Source organism: Convolutriloba macropyga, chromosome 9 (genome assembly GCF_964194025.1).
Source record: "Convolutriloba macropyga chromosome 9, txConMacr16.3, whole genome shotgun sequence".
Classification (NCBI taxonomy): domain Eukaryota; kingdom Metazoa; phylum Xenacoelomorpha; order Acoela; family Convolutidae; genus Convolutriloba; species Convolutriloba macropyga.
In genome coordinates, this window is record NC_134476.1 from 49654599 (window position 1) to 49675808 (window position 21210).

At 35.0% G+C, this 21210-nt stretch overlaps 1 protein-coding gene across 6 annotated transcripts in view; it reads left to right on the forward strand.

Moving 5' to 3' along the window:
* The first annotated feature begins 1948 nt into the window (after positions 1-1948).
* Positions 1949-21210, forward strand: part of LOC142345819 (uncharacterized) — a 127187-nt gene continuing 107925 nt past the window's right edge. The window contains exons 1-10 of one of the 6 annotated variants that reach the window (XM_075398214.1): positions 1949-2438; positions 2533-2606; positions 2684-2782; positions 2870-2926; positions 3639-3715; positions 5736-5823; positions 6722-7063; positions 7538-7762; positions 16220-16390; positions 16499-16519. In XM_075398214.1, the coding sequence (XP_075254329.1) occupies positions 2009-2438; positions 2533-2606; positions 2684-2782; positions 2870-2926; positions 3639-3715; positions 5736-5823; positions 6722-7063; positions 7538-7762; positions 16220-16390; positions 16499-16519 (1584 nt within the window). In that variant the 5' untranslated portion in view covers positions 1949-2008. Of the gene's footprint in view, positions 2439-2532; positions 2607-2683; positions 2783-2869; positions 2927-3638; positions 3716-5735; positions 5824-6721; positions 7064-7537; positions 7763-16219; positions 16391-16498; positions 16520-16613; positions 16629-21210 lie in introns of all 6 variants that reach the window. The other 5 variants (XM_075398212.1, XM_075398213.1, XM_075398215.1 and 2 more) reach the window with 5 other exon arrangements.

The window sequence follows — 21210 nt, forward strand, 5'->3', positions numbered from 1 at the left end:
CATATATGCAGTCTTAAAAGTTTTTTGACCACTTTTCCAAAATGTTTAAATGTTTCGTATTTTTGAATTCCGCTTTTTCCTATCTTTATGTTCTCCTCAGGAGGATAGATCTTTGTAACTGATGTCTAGATATCTGTTCTATGTCTTAATGCCGAACAATGAAATGTATTTGTTTTTTTTTTTAAATTTTTAAAATTGATTTCTAACTTTCAAAAATCGAGAATGTCTTTTTGTTACGGTGTTCCTTACATTGTGCCCATATTCTTCACATTCTATTTTTATCATTCTAGCTTTGTCCTGCCACCTACATTTATTTTCGGTATATTGATTTTTTCAGTTGTTAAAAATGAATCATTTCAGCTTTTTCTTAGATTTTCATCATTTCTTTGGTTTGCAATTGATTTCATTCAACATACGGTAGTACTGAGTGTCTGATAGCAAGCCTTTTCCAAAAATTCCACTTATGACTATTTAGTTCAACTTTCTTCCGACCTTGATATTAATTTAAACGATTTTTTTGCCTTTGAATATTCTTCTGCTGCTTATGTCTTTTCTTATGATCAATTTAATTTTTGAATTAGTTTGAAATCATATTGTCTAGCATATGTACAACAAGGAACAATTGTGTGTTGTATTTTGTCTTAATTGCAGTCGTTACAAGTGTAATTTTAGGTGTTTTTTGTTCTCAAATTTAAAAGAGTTAAAAGATTTAACTTAGCTTCTAAGATTATTATCTGCCGTTTGTTATCGCGATCTTTTTCATATTAGAATCATGAATTATTTGAGCGCAATTGATAACCTTGTCAGCTTTGTCAGACTATCCTTTTTATGACGACCTTATTTATTTTGGATTTTTTAACGTTACCAAACGTTTTCAATAATATGAAATTTTGCTGCATTTTTTTTCTCTTGGTGAGTGGTTTAAGTTTCACCAATTTTTAGAGCAGACCTGGAAAGACAGTGAGTTAAGGGTTTAATACAAAAGATAGTGGCTTGCGCTGCAATTACGGTTAGTGAAGTTTTGACGCTTCGAGTCGCTTCCGGAAATCTTCCGGCTATGCTTTTTGTTGCGTCGTCTGACGCTCTTTTATCGTTTTACATTTGTTCACACAGCAACGCTGAAAAAGTCAAATTTTGTGAATGATTTCATCCTCTCACTAACGGCATTTGCGCGCGTGACGTCATTTCTCACTCGCTTTAGCGAAAATTTTTAGGTTATTTGCGTGATTAGATTTTGATCATACGTGACCTACCTCACTCAATAAAATGACTTTTGCGTTTTAAAGCTTAAGTTTAATTTGAGTTTGTTTAATGCCAAAGGAACTCCTATCTGCAGTAAAGGTCCCTAATAAGAGGCTTCTGTGGAATGAAATTCAACGAGCTTTATTAATTTATCGCTGAATGTTTTTTAGCCTAGTTTTCTGAGCGGCGTCGATTTTTTTTTTTCAATTTAGATCTGTATCTGTTTCTATCTCTATTATATGATACGCAGGTCTATTCTTTCGCAGCTATTCCGGCAATCTGCCGGCTATGTTTTATGCAAAATTTTTGCTTGACGATCTTCTGCTAGAACGTTCTTTTGATTTCACTCTCGAGTCCCTTTTTCATGCTTGTTTTTTCGAATATTTGCGTTCAATCAGAAATTAAGTCCTGCGAAAATAAAACCGCTTGTGAGCGATGGTGGCTTTCACCACACTCATAGGTCATATAGCGTAGAAGTTAATTTCCTCTACTCGTGACCGCGAGGTCCTGGTTTTGAACCCCAGTCTTGAGTTTTTACACCATGAAAGCTTCTTTAGCCTATGCACCCTTCCTTCCAATTTGTTCGTCTCGCCAGTCATTCGAATGCAAATCGTCCGAAATTAGTGGATTTATCTTTTTTAAGGTAAAATTACCTTAAATTTTTATTTTGCGAGGGTGAAAAAATTTAAACTGAACCATTTTGCGTAACGTTAAAAGATTTGGGATCCCGGAGAACTGTAAAGATTAAAGTTAGATTTTTCAGGTAATGATGAGCAGAAATGTAGACTTTTTGCCATCACCAGATTCTTCTTTTTCTAATCTTTCAACTAACATGCCAGGCCGTGAAAACAATCTTAATGACTCACTTTGTACAGCTGAATTATCATCTAAACTGCTACCTCTTCATGACTCAATAGAATCAAACTTAGATATCATTCTTACGGATGACGAAGTTCATTCTGACCGGGAGTTTTATCGCCGAGAAAGTAGAAATGACGATTCATCAGAACAATTTTACTCGCCCGATATGAGACCGATTGGTGGTAATATATTACAAATTGGAAGCTCACGTCAACAAGAACCAGCGGCCAATGATTCCGTCAGCAAACATCCTGAAAACATATCGTTACTTTCATCAATAGCATCCAATAACGCATCGATATGTGAAGATACAAACATTGACGGTGTTGATCTTGGCAAGTAGTCCTTTTTCAAATTACGCTCAATTTGTGATCAAATTTGTTTAGTAGCCGCTGTTTGCCAAATTATAATCAGTGGTTTGCTTTGCAGGGGCAACGTCAGACGAGAATTTTGCCGTTGAAGATAAAATGTTCCACAAAAATGCTGTAAAGGATTCAGCCAAAGTAAGTTTAATTTGTAGTGAATACTTCAAAGAAATTAAGTTATAAGTTCTGCTTAGTGTAATGCTGTTTTGTTTTAGTTGATTGAGAATCTGAAGATTGAAAACTTCAACTTAAAATTGCGGATCTATTACTTTGAACAAGAGTCGTCTTTAACGGATAAGGATGTCAGAATACAGGTCAGTATTTTTACAAAATGAGACATGCGTGAGTTTATAGAACTACCCGGAAAGATTTTAATGCAGCGTGTTATATATTGATTGCAGCAAACTGGAGAAAAAGCTCTCGAGTACATCTTTGGGGAAGAGAGTAAACTGGGAAAGGTTTATGAATGGAACTTACTTTGTTAACTGTTCAACCTCACTTTTACTTAGATAGTTAATTGTCTACTTCTGTTAACTGTTGAACTTTTCAGATCTGTCCTCCCCTTTCTCTCACCATGAAGATTTTGGTGTTCTTGAAATTGAGCAAACCGATATAAGTTTTGGCGTGAATGTTTTTTAAGCTTATAATTTATAGAAGTTGCAGGTTATGTAAATGACATCCCTCCTATTCACCCCTGTGCTCTTCACTCCGATTTTAATTGATTTTATTAACATTAGATTAGTAATACGAAGGGTTTGGTTAAAGAATTTTTGCATGATCAACTATAATGGGGATACATTGAAATTTGGCAAAATATTTTGAGATGAAAACACCGCACTGTGAAGAGATAGAGAGTGAAATGATATAGTTTTAAAATGTGCGGAGATGAATGAATCGTGGTACAAAGACATAGAACCTTTCTTGATAATTATTTTGTTATACGGTTTAGAAGTATTGAAAATGGGTCGTCTTATGATACTCACAGATGGGAGGGTGAGAGGGAGTAAGAAACAGTTCTTTTGTAACTGTAGTTTTTAAGCATATAAAGAGCGGGCGATATATCTCTGGCGTCTAAGGGGTATTCTATAAATTTCTCTTCTCTATGTTCTCTCTTTGCTGTCGTTTTAGTCGTCAGCGACGGTGTTAATTTAGAATTTCCTTCCATTTCAGAACGTTAATCTTCACGTTGAAAGAGATCAACTTCGTGAAAAGATTCAAGAGAAGGAGAGGCTGCTCAACGACGCCAAGTAAGGTTTTCAGATTCAAATTTTTATTTTTTGAAGCTAGTAATATGCGGTCATTTATTGTCATCGAAAACGGTACTAATCATTTGTGATTACTATTAGGCGGAGAAATTTCTTAAATCTGCGAGTGATTTGTATCTGACTGCTAAGAATTGTTTCCCCTTGAGTTTTTTGGCATTCATGAAGGGCAAACCTGCGCCAACTGTCTTTTCTTTACTTAAATTGTTTTATTTGTTGGTAATAACCTATACTTTTTAGTACTGTTTGTAATTAAAATTTCATAACAAAGTTTTTAGTTGCTCGGACGAAGTTTGAAGCAATTATTGTACACATGGGTGTCTTTTATTTATGCCAATTATGGGAGCTTTACTGAGCTCAAAGTGTACGGTTCAGCAAAGCTGCTTGTTTACTCTGATTTTACCTACTTGCCTTTTTCTCCACTCATGTTTTTACTCCCTTGCCTTCTGAGGCAAGCCTTCCTGTGCTTAAGCTATCTACAAACAAAGCCCACCCTTGGCCTGTCGTTTGAGAGCACTTCCGACGTTAGTCTGTTATGTTTAAATACGCGGAAGCCAAAGTGCTCAAAATTTGACTTTCGCTTAAATCTCAAGTTCAATTTTTAGTAATTTACCGAAATTGTTCTGTAACAATCTGCTGGCTACACACCAACGACTAGACTTGCGCGCATGATATTCATTTTACACTGTACAGTGTACAAGTTCAATGATCACATATGACTGGCTTTGTTTGAATGTTAACTTCACTCTCATTAAAATTAAATTCATGGAGTAAAAAGTAATAGAAAGTCAAGCTAGTGGGCACTTTTTTATTAAAGTTTAGTATATCAGGTCTTCAGAAACTATCTGCGCCTGCCTAGGTGTGGGCTCAACAGATATGCTACCAGTACCCGAAATTTGTCGACTGAATATTTGGAGCCTCACTATTATAACCGAAATAACTTATAACGAAATTATAGCTTATATCAATAGATCTTGAATAAAGTTTGAAGCAATTATTTCTAAACGTTTGTCTTTTTTAATGCAAAATTTTCTGTTGACCGTTTTTTTCTGGAACATTTTTTCAATTGTTCTTGAGTGACTTTTTCCCGCTTGACTTCTCGATTTTGGCTTGACCTATTATTGAGAAATCACGTCTGCTTTGGAAAAACAAAATGGATCGTAAGCTAGTAGAGCATAAGGACCAGATAGTCGAAAGGTAAAATCTTAGTTCTAGTAAGGAGGAGGTCGGGGGTTCGAATCCCTCGCTCTTCGGAGTTTTTGGGACCCTTGAACAAAGTTTTCTTTGCTACAACCCCCTCATATCTACGTCAATATGAGGATAGTGATACAATATATGACCACGCACCTGAGATGCTACAAGATGAAAGAATCAATTTTTTTTGCTCTGCTTACTTCGGCCACTTTCGACTTATTTGGTGATTTTTTTTACTTCTCTATGCTAGGTTCATTCTTTGCTTACTTTGCTCTATCTACAAAGAGTCGTTGTCGAAAACCAAAATTAATAATAATTCTTTATTAGTGTGAGAAAGCGGTGTTTGAACAGAAATTCGCGCTCTCGATTGTTTTTATATTTATTTGCGGAAATTTGTGTTTTTATCTGTTTTTTTCTTAATTGTTTTCTAAAGCCCTTGCTAGTCATTTCGAGGTCTAATTTTTGTCCAGTCAATGTAGTAGTAGTGGTGGTGGTAGTAGTAAAAGACTCAATTCCTTGTTAGGGAAGAACATAGAGCGTACAACGAATGCTAAAGCTTTAAGACTAGGTCCTGCAAAAAGAGCAACAGCTTTTTATAGAAAGAACATGTTTTCCAGGTCAAAGTATCCAATTCGATTGCGTAAAAACTGGTCAGTTGCATGCGTAAACTGACGTTTAGACATCTCAAAGTCGATATATCTCATATCTGGGTAATAGACATTCGGATTTTTGAGCAGCAAGGTCACAATTGCTTTCAATTAGCTTCTTATGGGCTTTCAAGCATAAATATGTAGGGAGCCGTCTTTTCTAGGAAGGTGATTGGGACCTTCTCTAAAGATGACTCAATGATGAAGAGTGAACGGGCCACACATGATAGAGAACTCTCCAAGCTCAAACACGTAAGACAAATTTATTACCTTATTCCTTGATTACCTTTTATGGCTAAATGACATAAAAATTTAATTCTGTTATTCAAAGGAGAAACCAATCAACACTCTAAAATTGTCCCCATTTATTGTTGAAGTTCTCAATGTTTAGCAAGCTACTTCAGGTCCATATCAATGATATTCAATTTTGATATTCATAGTCTAGCGTTTTAATTTGTTTGATTAGCCAAAACAAATATTTTAATTATCTTGGCTTCTACGTGGAGTTGTAGATCCTTCGTACGTACACTAATTTTGAAACAAATATGGAAAAGTTACACAACAATAAACAGGAACCTGTATGCTCACTGAACAATCATTGTTCGTGTAACATGAGGAAGAGATTTTGACTGTACTGACGTAAGTACAGTGAGGCAGTTATTTTGTGACAGCAATGAAAAATCTGGTGAGATTGGATTATAGTAATCCTGCTTGTTTGCACAATTGCATAGACATACGTTCATATCGCTAAAGATGTGTGCTGTAAGATCTCATGGAAGAATATATGTCTTGTCTTTAAGCTTTTCATGATAAAAATATGAGTTATAATTTCATACTAGAAATGAGTCATAATTAAAAATGGTAAACTAACCGGTCGAGTTTTCGATTATTTTGTTGGCCATTAACTTGATGCAAACTTAAAGAAATATTAAAAGATTAGTGCCGGCCTCATTTGAAATGTTACAGTTGTCAGCTAGTATTGTGATTGCGCTTTAAGAAGGCTGTCAAGGCAATGTCTTTGTTAAATTTTTAACTTGTCACTTTTTACCGGTTAGATTAATCTTGATTTAGGTTAAAATCTCAAACAAATTATTAATGTTCAGGCCAAGATAATCAAGTTCATTACGGCATGTAATCATGATCTTTTCAGAATTACGAATTGTCTCTAACAAGTCTGAAGAAAGAACTGGGCAAGAAAGATGACGAAATTGAGAAGCTCAAAACCCGACTGAATTCCCACCTTCCAGATGTACATACTTCCTTAGCAAACCCAACTACCCCCACCCACACAAAAGATGCAGCCAAAACCTCCCTTTCCCAATCGGGACTTTCTCGTACCCCTTCTAAGTGCAATACTTCAATTACCAGAATCCCATCACCTTCAAAAGGGTCCAAAAGTGGGAAATTCGGAATTGAGGCTTTGGAAGCCAAATTGGAAAAGGCCAATAAAGAGTTGGAGAGTCGAACTAAAGAGCTGGAGACAAAGACTAGAGTGAGTGGTACATTTTAATTCAAGACTGTTTGAAGCAAAATTGTTGGTGTTTGTTCAAATTCTGATACAATAGGCCATTAGTGGAAACAGGCAATTTATCTGATTTTTGTGCTTTATCAAATGAATTTGATCGGTAAGTTGCTTTTGTTAAATTGTGAGGCTATCTTAATGTAAAACTCAACAACTGATGGTTTGAAAATTTGCTCTAAATGATATGCATTCAATGAATGCTAAATGCATTCAATATAAACTTTTATTTTTTTTGGCTTTGGGTGATCTCAAAACACTCATAATTGCTACTACTTATTTACGCCTTGGAGCTTGGAGTAAAAGATAAAACTTGAACTGAAAAGATTTTTTTAGTTCACAGAATTTTGTCTGGGAAAGCTTCAATTTGCTATATACTTAATCTTTGTGTTTGGTTGCCACGTATTATGCAGACGTTTTAATTGACGTTATAGCTTGCATGTTTAGATAATGTCAGCATATGAGGAGAAACTGGCTAGAATAGAGGCAGAGCATATGTCATGTAGTGACACGGAGGCAGCTGCCAGAGCCACCACAGAGTCCCAGCTGAAGACAGTGAGTGAGGAGAGAGATCAGCTCAAGAGATCCCTTAGAGGCAAGGAAAGGGATTGGAGTGATGCTCTCGACCAAGTAGAACAGCTTCACAAGCAGATGAACGACAAAGCCCTTCAGGTCACTAACCTTCGTTTTATATGAACAAAAATTGAAAAAAAACAGCTAGTTTATTGTTCAAAGACTGGGTACAATCCATTTTGATAAAAAAGGGGAAGAATGTCTTTTGAACTATAGCTAATTTTTTGCATTTTGAGAGCGGCTTTGGTGTGGCGAGTTTGGCCACGCTTATCAATCGCAAAGGCAAGCGGTTTTATTGTGTGAAATTTTCCTCAGCTGCTCGGGTAGTTTTTGGTGTTCGAGAGTTCTTTTAACCGAAAAGCTCGTTAATACAGTCACATTACTTTAGTGGTTACCAAATCACTGTAAAATCTCAACAACTTCAGATCTTTTTCAACACACACCAGTGAAAATATAAAACCGAAACCAACTTAAGTAGATACCAATACACACGGAATATCTTTTTATGCGGTCAATGATCTAAATTAGAGCTATCTAAATTACAGCCGATAGGAAGAGTACAACGGGTTTGTTTAAAGTGGATCATCAGCGAGCGGATGTTAGACAATGAAGAAAATATAGAAAAATAAAATGGTTGCTTTATGGTTTTCTACCCGTTTCGTCCTTCCAAATTCACTCAGATTTGATCCTTCGAACAAATATCTTTTGAGCTCAATTTCATCGCAGACATCAACAGCGGTTAATTATACAAACAGATCAAGTCAAACGGCGTGCTCAAAGCTACTGATTAGATTTCTCTAGCTTTTTAACAGCTTAGGTACTTTCTCGTTTTTACGGATTGCCGTTTTTGAGGTTTTTTTTATTGTTCTATAACTTAGTGTTGTTAATGGCCTCATTGGCTCTCTGATGAAGAATAAATAAAGTTATTTAACGTTGACAGTTTTGACACCAAAATTTAGTGCTATTTTTTTTTTATTTTTGCCGGTTTTATTGTTCTTTGTGTTGACGCAGTTTTTAATGTCATTTTTTATCGATCTCAATAGATCTCTAATGAGGCATAAGTGAAGCTGTTTAATGCTTTGAATTGATATCTAAGATTTTAAACAACTTTGACTCTACTCATTTTGAAAAATGTCCGTGCTTTCTTTTAAATTTGCAGTGTGTGAAGTCAGTATTATTAATTGCTCTCGAGCGAAGTTTGAAGCAATTATTGTAAACGGGCTGTTTTTTATGCACAATTTTGCTTTGAGTGTTTTGTCTTTTCGAGCGGCGCCCTTTTTGGTTTCGCGTAATCTAAGTTTCTCTCATTCACAAGTGTCAGCAGCTGAACTGAAGTAGAATCCCGCCCCATCCCCCTACCCGCCCCATCTCCAGCGAATCCCGCCCCATCCCCCTACCAAAGCAGGCTTCAATAGAATCGAGCACCCACTAGCCGTTTGAGAGAAATTCGTCCAACGATAGTAGGATATGTTTCATGACTGGTATCGCTGTCCCTCTAATGAAATTTATTCAATGTGTTGATTTCTGTTGTAACGATTTTAACGACCCTTCAAAAAATATCTGAGTTCTTGACGTTTTGCGTACTGGCTGTAATCGTTGGTCTTGTTAATTACTCTCGAAGTCACGCTTTCGTTCTTCATTTTTGAGTGATCTCCATTGCTGTCAGTGCGAACTAAAGCCTGCTTCTAAGGCCTGATAGCTGAGTGGGCAGTGTTTCTGGGGATCGGGAGGTTAATGGTTAGAATTGGCGTCGTCAACTGTTTTGGCACTCATAAAGAAAAATTGATCTAGGCTACATTCCCTTAGTTAAATTGCCTCGCCTGTCGTTCAAGAGCATTTCTTCCGACATTAGTCGGTTTATGTTGACTGTTAATTTTGGACGAGGAGCTCTGTGGTGTTCATTGTATTTTTAGAAGCCCGGCGTGGTTGACTATTTTTTTTCGTACCCATAAAGAAAAATTTATCGAGGCTACAGCCCCTCAATTAAATTGCCTCGCCTGTCGTTCGAGACCAATTCTTCCGTCATTAGTTGGGTTGTGTTTATATAATAGACTATTTTTACAGGCCTCATTGGCTTTCTATTGAGACTAGGTTGCCCGCCCCTATGTAATGTTTGCGGCTTGATTATGGATAATGGTTTTTTTTAACTTTGCGACTATTGATGTTTAATTGCTCTTGAACGAAGTTCATAGCAATTATTGTAAACGTGTGTGTCTTTTTTTATGCAAATTTTTTGCGTGACAATTTTGCGCTTTTCTTCTAGAACATTCTTTGATATCTCGAGTGACTTTTTCACGCTTTCGTTCTTCATTTTTGAGTGATCTCTATTGCTCCGAAGTAAAGCTTGTTGCTAATATAAAATCGAATCGGTTGTAGCAAGTGATTCGTAGCGCAGTGGTTTTTGCACCCATAAAGAAAGGCTACAGGCCCTGAAAGGCTATTGATCTGGGCTACAGCCCCTGAATTAAATTGGCTCGCCTGTCGTTCAAGAGCAATTCTTCCGACATTTGTGGGTTTATTATTTAGTGACATTTTGCATTGATACTGTTGTCCCTTCGCATGGCGCGCCCTTTATTGTATTCAAGAAAGTTTTTGTGCTTTCTTACAGAGAATAATGTTTTGGTTTAAAGAACTGATTTTTATTATGTTAAATTACTATAATGACACACTTTTTTTTCAATACCAATGCTGTAGTCGAGTTTCCTCAAGTTATTATCTGTTTTACTTTTTTTCTAACTTCTATTCTGTAGAGGTTGTGCTAACTGTCTAAGGTCCCATAGTGTAAACTTTTACTCACATGCTGTTATTGGTTTTTATCGGTTGTTATTGGTTATTGGTTTCGTGTTTGTTTTAGTATATGCTCTGTTGACTAGCAAAAAGAGTTTTTTCTTTTTGGTGTAAGCGATTTTGATTTTCGAAGTTTTTTAATGAGTCCATTAGAGCGGATGCCAGCTGCCAATAATATTAAGCCAGATAGCCATTAGTATAGAATTCGAATTAACTGTATCGTAGTCATCTAACTGAATCTGGACACCAAATTGAAACCTTATTTACAACTGTCAATTTGTATTTTCTTTTTCAAGCCCGATGGGCGTTCAACAGCGGATATTGTTAGGCAAACTGACGCCTAATTTTTATCTTAGTTTTTCAGTCTTAAGTTGATGAGTATTGATGAGTTTTATGGGCCAATATTTTTACCTTCTTAAGAAAAAATGATAAAAATTTTCTGGTTTTTTTGAGAGAGCGTGTGTTCTGTTCGACTTCATTTATAGCCTCTGTCAATCTCTCAATGGATAATATTTAGGCGCTCTCCTTTTTTAGTTCGATTTTCCTTTTGATCACGTTTCACTTCAGTCACGATTTTCGCGCTTGATTTCTGACTTACTTCACTCACTGTTTCAACTTAACGGATTTTAATTTCTTTCACGTATTGAATTACGTAATGTAGTGAATGCGGTTAAAGTCAAAAGAGCGAAATCAAAAGAAACGGGATGAACCGACACTGCCCGTGATAGTGCATAAGGTTATCAAAGTTCAATAAAGCGAATGCTGGCGGGCAGTAGTATTATGCTTAATAGCCTTTAGATTAGATGCTGAATTAAGTGTATTTTTATAATCTAACCGAATTTACACACAAAATGAGAACACTTTGACACTGGTAAAGATTCTGTCAATTTCTGTCGCTTAATTTTTTTTCCTTTTTCTGTTTCCATCCCATTCTGCGTCAAGTGGGTCAACGGCGGCTATTATCCGGAAAATTGCCGGCTATGTTTATATTTTAGTGTTTTTGAGCGTATCTTTAAGTGATGCAGAAATCTGTTACGTAGGTTTGATGCTCCTGGAGTTCTGTAATACATCTTTTTTAATTGCTCAGGTAGTTAATAGGAAGTCGCATTTTCCCAATCAGGGCCTTGGACTTCTCGCCAGATTTTTACTGCTGTTTTAAGTTTTTTCTACGCGTTCTGAGTGTTTTTCGACTGGTGATTGCGGGAAATGTTGGGATTCAACGACGTGCTCCTCTGTGAATTTCTCCTGGCTATGTGTATGAACTAGCTTCACCTTTCGTTCCCTTGACGCTTTAGCTTCAACCTACGTCGCGATTTCCGATTGAGATGCTATTTTTTCAGTTGGAAACTTTTGCAGTTATTAATAGCCGACTCAGCTTTTTGGAGTGGATTGTTTTCTTAATGGTTTTCCCAATCCATTCATAATTCATTCTAGGCCTAGTATTTTGTTTGAACCAAATTTCCATTTCTGGCTTTTGGTTTTTTGTTCCATGCGGCATTTTGTCATTGATTGTTTTTTTTTGTTTTTTTTATCTAATTTTTTTAAAATATGGCTTTCACAATTCACTCATAGTCTGTTCTAGGTCGAGTCTTTTGTTTAGTCAATGAAAATTTTTTGTATTGTACGTCAGGACTTGTCCTGCTATGTTTTTTACTTCGTCGAACGAAATTTTTTTCGCTTTACCTTAGTTCACAGCTTGGTCAACATTTTGTGTGAAATCTTTTTGACTTCTATAGGCTAGTTTTACTCTTCTTTCATTCTGCTAAAAGTGTTTTTAGACATCAGTTGCTCAGCAAAGCAATTCAAAATGAACCGTCAGAATCCAAAAACGAAATCAGAAATAGAAACGGGATAAACACATAAAGCCCAATTTTAGATGCCCGTTACTCGAACTTTGTTTTTAGTACCATCTCTGATGCTTATTTGTATTGATACTAGCCCCTGTGTCGTCCAAATACGAAGAAGGAGTATGTTCGCCTCCAAAATGGACATCAAAAGAGTTCGCACTTGAAATGGTTTGACAAAAATCATTTCACTAGTTTTCTCTTTCAATCCCAATCTTGGTTATGGGAATCAACGGCGGCTATTTTCCTGCAATCTGCCGGGTATCGTTTAAAAAATGGCTCTTTGTGTTTAAAAAGCTAAAAACAAAAGGAAGATACTTGAAACTGCAGATGCGCGTGCATTACGTAATTTATATCTTCTTTCAGTGTGATTTAAAACTAAGCGTTTTTCTATCATGTAATCACGTGGCAGGTAACTTTGCTCCAAGAATGTCTTGTTCTCAATTTCAGGTGACGCTATGAGGTCATTGCTGAACAAATTTGTTTCAGTTGATTGTCAATTAGTGGTCAACTGCATTAACATTTTGAGAACGCATTTTTATTTGTATGCAATTATATTTGTAAACCGACATATTCAGACGTAAATCAGTCCATCAACTTTAATTTTTTAATAGCCGCCCTCATCTTCTCAGCCGGCTATTATAGCGCTCCTATTTTTTTTTACAATTCAAAGAATTTGAATTGTATTGGGGCGCTGTCTTTTTTATTACGACTCGAAGAGGAGTATTGGTTTTCTTAAGGTTTTTTTTTTTTACCGGAAGTACTATTCGTTCAGACGATGTTTTGACCTAAAAGCGAAAGCGAGTAAAATTGCAGTGTGAACTAAATTTTTCTGAGCGAGAGAAGTTTTTTGATCATGCGCTGCGTTTAGTGAATGACTTTTTGACATTGAAAAGTAGTTTTTGACTGAATGGCACATACAGATAACCGTTTTTAGCCGTTTTTTCGTCTAAGTGGCCTAGTTTTTTTGCTTGTAATTTGGTTTTTTGTTGAAATAATTTTTAATCGATGCTATGTTGAAATGTAAACCCCGGAAATTGATAGCACAGTATAGCCTGAAATTGCGTTTCAAATGCGAAATTGGCACATATTTCTTGATTTTAGTTAATTTTTAGCTTTTTTTCTATTAGTTTCTTCATTTTTGGATCTTTTAGCTGTTTTTTGTCAAAAATCAGTTAAAATGGCAACTTCCCTTTGATAATTCATATACTCAATGCCTCTTTCTACCTCGATGTAATTTTGTTTCATAAAATTGTAGATTTGCTAATCCGATTTTCGTAGTTTTTTGCCAATTTTTTTCAGTTTTTTGTTTGTATTTTGCTTTTCATTACTAGAAATAGTTTTTTGGGGAACATGAAGGACTTTAATTTTGTTTCAATAAAAAATCAATCATTTTTTGGTGTTAAGTTTTTGAAAAAACAGATAAATTTTTTTCATAAATGCAGTCTTAATTATTTTTTGACCACTTTTTTGCAAAATGTTTCTTTGTTTCGTATGTGTGAATTCTGATTTTTCTTGTTTTATTCGGTTCAGCAAGTTGGATTTTTGTCTCGAATGACTCGTTGTCTTTTCTATGTCTCGAATGCTGATCAATGAAATGTACTCGTTTTTCTTGATTTTTTTAAATTTGATTTTTAACTTCCAAAAATCAAGAGTTGGTCTTTTTGTTACGGTGTTCCTAACATTGTGTCCATATTCTTTACATTCTCGTTTGTATTATTCTAGTATTATCATGCCACCTACTTTTATATTCGTTATTTTGATTTTTTCAGTTGTTAAAAAATTGAATGAATTCAGCTTTTTCTTAGATCTTGGTTTCTTCGGTTTTGCATTGATTTATTTCAAAATAAGGCAGTACTGGGAGTTTGCTAGAAAGTCTTTTCCAACATTTCTAGTTATTACTATTCATTGCAATTTTCTTCCGGGCTTGGTATTGTTTTTAGACAATTTTTTGCCTTTGAATAATATTCTGTTGCGTTTGTTTTTCTATGATTAATTTAATTTTCGAATTAGTATGAAATCATGTTGTCTAGCATATATACAACAAGGAATAATCATGTATTATTTTTGTTATAATTGCCGTGATTAGAAATCTAATTGTAGTGGTTCTCTGATTCCTAAGTTTGAGCACTCTTTTTTGAATAATTTTGACTTCTCTGTCTTTTTTGAAAAGTTCTTATCTGCCGTTTGCTTTCGGGATCTTTTTGAGATTAGAATCATTAATTATCTGAGGGCAATTGATGGCCCTGTCAACTTTGTCAGGCTATCAGTTTTTGATTATCCTGAAATTTTCAGACTTTAACGTTACCAAATGTTTTCAATAATAAAATTTTGCTGCATTTTCTTTCTCTTGGTGACAGTGGTTTAAATTTCACCGATTTTTAGATCAGACCCGTGGAGGTAATGAGTTATTGGTTTAATACAAAAGGCAATGGCTTCAGCTTTTTGTGAAGTTTTGGTGCTTCGAGTCGTTTCCGGAATTCTTACGGCTATGTTTTTTTTTTTAAGATCTTCACACATTTTCATGATTTTTGAAGTCAAATTGGAGTAGTGATTTTGGTCACGCCGAAACAGGAAATGGAGCGAAAAAGCGAGTGGTTTTGCGGCGTGAATTTTTTTCGCTCTAATTTTAAAGTAGAGTGAGAAAACGGTGTTTGAACAAAAATTTGGTTTCTCGGTAGTGGTTTTTTGTTCACATGCGGCAATTTCACTCTGATTTTTACTGTTTTTTCGATTTTTGGATCGGATTTTTTTCTAAATGGTTTTCCCAATCCATTTACAGCTCATTCTAGGCCTAGGTTTTTGTTTGAATTAAAATTTCATTTCTCGCTAGTGGTTTTTTTGTTCACGTGCGGCACTTTGATATTGGTTTTCTGTTTTTTTTTTCTCATTTTTGTTCTGATTTTTTCAAAAATGGTTTTCTCAATTCACTCATAGTCTATTCTAGGTCTAGTTTTTCTGTTTAGTCAATGAAAATTCTTTGAATTGTACGTCAGGACTTGTCCTGCTATGTTTTTTTACTTCGTCGAATAAAAAAATGTTTCGCTTTACCTCATTTTGCCGCCTTTTCAACATTTTGCGTGAAATCTTTTTGACTTCTCTAGGCTAGTTTCTCTCTTCTCTCATTCTGCTAAAAGTGATTTTGAACATCAGTTGCTCAGCAAAGCAATTCAAAATGAACAGAGTCAGTAGAAAATATTGAAGTCAGAAATAGAAACGGGATAAACCCATAAAGCCCAATTTTAGATGCCCGCTATTTGAACGTCGTTTTTATAAGTATTAGTTACCTCTCTCTAATGCTTATTGTTATTGATAGTAGCCCCTGTAGCCTCTCTCTAAGAAACAGAAGTATAATCAACTACGAAATGGCATCAAAATAAATGGGACTTAAAAAATGTTTTTGTACAAAAATCTTTTTTTTTTCAATATCTTCTGTTTTTTCAATCCCAATCATGCTTATTGGAATCAACGGCGGCTATTTTCCGGCAATCTGCCGGGTATGTTTAAAAATCGTTATCGGTTTCCCATTCTCTTTCGCATTGGCATTTGTTCAGTACAGCTATACAATTTGTGGCGCTACTATTTGCTCCAAATCAGACTTCTATGATTTAACTTCTTTCATCTCAATAACAATGGAGGCGAGTTTGGTATGTGTTCTTCTGCTTAACAATATCAGGTTCTCAATTTAACCAATTTGAGTTACCAATGTCAGTTTAACGTTGTTCGTGATTTTCCATTAGATGTTGCTGATTCTTGAACTCATGGGATTACGATTGACCCTCTGGAGTTTGACTATTTTCGTCTACTTTGATTTTTTTGCGCACTTGTTTTTTAAACCATTTTTGTTGCTTTTTAAAAAACTATTTCGCTCTGTAGTGAAGTGGTTGTAGGATTATAATGTCAAACATCAATTGTTTCTTTCCAGATCCAGCAGTTACAATCTGAGCTTCGTCGAAGTGAGGATGAGCGTGAGAGAAGAGACTCTGCTGCAAGTGGAGATAGAGAACAACTCAGAGAGGCACTGAGGGACAAGGCAGATTTGGAGGAGAAGATCACAGTGCTGGAGGGCGCCATGAAAGATGGCGTCAATCATTCGGTTAGTTTTACAAGACAGCATATGGGATCTATTGTTTTGGACTCCGTGACTGAGTAGGAATTTTACCCGACAGTGATATGTAAAAATTTAATTAATTGGCGTTTGCAGGTGATTTACCAGAAGTGGAAGGTTGCTACATGTTCCAGTAAATTGTCACTTTAACACAATTATGTATCCTTGTATCTGTAAGCATATTAATATGTTCTGTTTTGTCCTCGTGTAGATTAGACTGCCCAAGGTAAAAAAAGAGCAAAGGAATGGATTGTATTCACTCATTTTAACGAGCCAATTGGTTTTTAGACTTTTTCATCGACTTCACTGCACATTTAATCATTAACAGAGTGTTTACTTTAGAAGCAACACTAATTTGTGTTAAAGCAAATGGCGCACTGGAATCAATCATAACTTATGTCGAGTTACGTAAAAATTTGACAATAAATTGATGGTGGAGCCACGTAAAAATGCGAGAAATTGAATAGATCAGATTTCTATCATAGTTCTGGCTAGACATTTTTCGAAGTGTTATAAAACCTCAGGACTTCATATGATATCTTAGGTTCTTCATGCCGGGGTCTTTGCTTGTAGCTGCAAAGCTAAGCTGAGCGAAGTTATATCGCGGTAATCTTGGTTTTTATTGCAATTCAAGAATTTGAAGTTTAACGGGCACCGTCTTTTTTACGACTCGAGGAGGAGTTTTGGAGAAGTCTTTTAAAAATCAATTTTTTTGAGTGAATTTTAAAGCAGGAAATTTGACAAAATATAGGGTAATTTGTAACTATTTTTTGTTTATTTCTTGCAGTTTTTCAATTTTTCTGAATATTTATTTCACTAGATTTAAAGTGCTTTTTTTCATTTTTCTAGTTTTAATAGGCAATAGTCTTCTGAATGTCTTTCACAGATAATACCAGACAAAAGAAGAGAGACCGGAGAAAAGAGTGGATATTTTGTTAATACGTTCTTTTGAAACAGAGCGAAAAATATAGGCGACAAAAATCTTATGACAAGCGAGTGAAACTTAATTTTCTTGTTCCGATTTTCGAACCTGTTTTTTCTTTCGATTTTAAGTTTTTAAAGAGGGTGTTTAGCGCTAATTCCAATGTTCTTCAACTAGTTTGCGTTTTTTTGAGATTTTGCCACAATGTACTGCGTTGTTGAATATATTGGTAACTGAATTGAAGCCTAATGCTTGAATTTCCTGTCTACTGCAAATTGATTTTAGTTTTTTGATGCAAAGACCGTAAATTTTGGCAAAAAATTGAGAATTTATAATTTTTGCAGTTTCTTCGTTTTTTCATTTTTTTTCAGAAATAGATATTTGAGCTTATTATATCTTGCCCAGTATTGCTTGGGCTGATTGATAGCTTTACTTGCTTGAAACAGTATTTTTCTTTGGTATTTGTACTTGTACTGTCTGACAAAGTATTTCAAGTTTCCTAAATTTTTTCACAATAATTGACTAATTTTTCATTTATCTGAATTAAGATCATTTTCTCTGAAACTGAGGCGGTCTGCCGGGAGATATTAGCAATTTGAAAGGCTATTTTTTGGCGAGGAGGACTTCGAGTATTTTTGGAAATTCTTCCGGCTGTGTTTTTTCCGGATCTGTTCACACATTTTTATGATTTTTGATTACAAAATGAAATGATGGTTGTGGTCTCACCGAAACGCAGTGTAGCGAAAAGGACAGTGGTTTTGCGGCGTGAGATTTTATTGCTCTAATTTAAAAGCTTGTTGAGGAAAGGGCGTTTGAATAAAAATTTACCTTTTCGCTAGTAATCTTTTTTACGGCAGTGCGAACCGAAATGAAAAAAGCAACTGTAAATTTAATCGAAAAAATATTTTCCATGACTTGAAATAGGCTCTATATGTTGAATCGGCAGCTTTGTTACTTCAGTCTGTATTTTTTCCTATCTATATTCTTCGACTGCTAATTCTTGTTTGCAGTTATATCGAGTATTCTGCCGGTAATGTTTTTGAATTTGTGCTTTAAATTTCAAAGGGCATGTTCTTGCTTTTTACCCCGCCTCATCCTTCTGTCATTCAGCGATTGGGCGTGAAACATTAAGTCAAGAAAATTTATTTTCCGGAAAACTAATTTATGATTGTAGTTGACTGTTCCAGAACTTCACAGCCGGGTAATATCTTACCTGCTTATTTAAAGTCATTATTACTCTTTAAGTTTTCATTGAATTTTACCTGTCAAGTTCTTAAAAATCCAATATTGTACCCATGTCTTTACCAGTGGGGGTGTTTAACGTCTTCCTGTAAGCATTGCGAAGAAGAAATGGTCACCCGGATCCGTGTTCAATTATTTTAAGAAATAATCTCTCAATTGAATTCGATCCAATACTTAGAAAACACTCTCAAACTTAGTGTTTTTCAATTTTTGATACGTGATGCCGAATTGCGTGACTTGAAGTTTAACTGCGGCCGTTTGTGTAAGTTGGCAAAGGCATCTGCACGGCAAAGGCATCTTATGCTTCAAATTAAAATAGTTCATAAGGTTGAAAAATTCTTTTTAATAGCAGCGTCAGCAATTCCAGGCGGCTATTATAGCGCTCCTAATTTTTTCTTTACTTCGTCTAACAGAGTTTGAGCTTTCAAAATGGGATAAATAGGTAAAGCTCAGCGGCATCAAGTTTCTTTAGAGGCCGCGTTTGGCAGTCCTTCAAATACTTAGAGTGGTGAAGTTACTGGGAACTTAACCTCACTTAAAAAATTGACTTGTGAAATCACTTAATGAACTTTAAATTTTATGACAATTTACTAGTTAAAGATCAAAAGTGTGCATCTAAGTATTGCCAAACGTATTTTTCTTCCAATTCTTGAGTATTAGAGTCTTGAGTTTATGGTTTCGTATATTATTTTGAAAAAGCTCCCCTAGGGCTTTTTCCTTATAGAGCGTATGTGTCCCATAAAAATGACAGACCGGATCTAACCCAAAAGGTCTAGTGGTCTATTAGAGGACTGGTGGTCAATCTGTCTATCTGTTTTTGGTTGGTTCAAATCCTTGGAAGGCCTGAAGCGTCTATCGCGGCTATTTTCCGACAATCTGCTGGCTATGTTTATTAAATTAGGACATCAACAGTTATGCAAACATTTGTTATTGCAATCCAAAGTATTTGGATTGTAATTATGTGCTGTTGTTTTTAAGATCTGTTGACAATTTTTTCCGGCTTTTGCACGTCAGCGAGAAGTGAATTTAGATTGGTGATTTTAATCATTGGAGTAGTAAAGGGAGCGATAAAGCGAGAAGTAGGTTTGAAGCGTGATTTTTTCCAAATACCTTTAAGAGGAGTGAGAAGTTGCTATTTTAAAGATTAGGTTTTTGAAAGGGAATTTTAACATGCGGCAATTTGTATGCTGTTTTCAGTGTTTCTTCTCTCAATGCACTTAATATGATACATATGGGTTCCAATGGCGCCTATTTTTTGCTTTTTTTATTCTTTTTTTTAAATTTTGACACTACTTGTCATGAAATACAGAATATTTGATTTTTGGCCTTTTTTCGTTATTATCATAAATGAAAGTATCATTGGTTGCTAATGATACATAAATGAACTTAAATTAAGTCTGAGTTTATGGCTAGTGATTCTTGTGACTTTTTCATTGTTTGTTCTCGAAATATTTTAAAGGTTTGTTGTATTTTGAGAGTATTTGTTGTACTTTTTGATGGTTTACCAATTAATCTTTTTAGGGACAGGTCTCATAGTCCACTATTATGGACTAACATAGGTTAATTTCTTCTATGACTTTGACTTTCATTGTTTTCAAGTTAAATCGAATTTTTGAGGTCTGAGATTTTCTTTGCTCAATGTCTTTTCTCTTAGTGTCCTTAATGACAAGCGTCATCTGTTGCTAAGGAAGTCTAAATTAATCGTTTTAGTTTTTAGCTGTTTTTTTGACATTTTCAAGAAATTTTCCTGAATATTTGCATTTTTTTGTATTTGTTGTACTTACTGCTTTTTTATCGCTTAATCTCATTAATGGCAGATTTCATCGTTGTTGCTGAGTGATAGGTGAATCTATTAGTCGCTTTAGTTTGTTGCAATCATTCAAGATTTTGACACCTGGTTGTCGAAAATGAAAAGTTGATTCTTTGGTCTTACGTGTTTTTTTTGTTGTGTTATTGCTTAGTTTCAAAATAACTAAATTCTTATTCTGCGTAAATTTTATTCTGTTTGTTTCCAAAATTTCTATGATTTTGCGAATCTTGTCTTTATTTGTAGTTCTATTGCCCGTTTTTCAGCCATTATATCTGCTAAAAGGTATCTTATGACTTTTTAGTTTTATGCTATACTGTAGTTAAGGATTTTGGCATGTAGTTATGTGGTGTTCATACTTTGACGCCACTGACTTCCACAATTTCTCTTTTTGCCAAGTCAATTTTTGCCAATTTTCATCTTTTTCGCTTTTTTGCTTTGTCTGTTATTGATTCCCACAAGGTTGTATTTTGAAAAGATTCTAAAGACGCGTAAAGGCAATATTCCATAAATTGTTGATATTTTTAGGGATTATTAAAACGCTAAATTCTGGAAAAAAATTCTAATTGTCTTAAGATTTTTATGTTCTTTTGCGCGCATTAAGGGTTTTGTTGACTGTCTTAGTTTGATGTTGCTGTGAAAATTGTAATTGTCAGTACTTCAGATAATACAATTATTTGTATCGTTAATCAGATCTAGAACGTAATCACATTTTTTGCAATCTGCCACCTAAGTTAATTAAATATTTTTTCTTTGATTTATATCAGATTAGTTACAGATTCAATCAGAATAAAGATTGAAATTTTTTTTGCCTTTGTGTGCTAACCTTATCAAAAA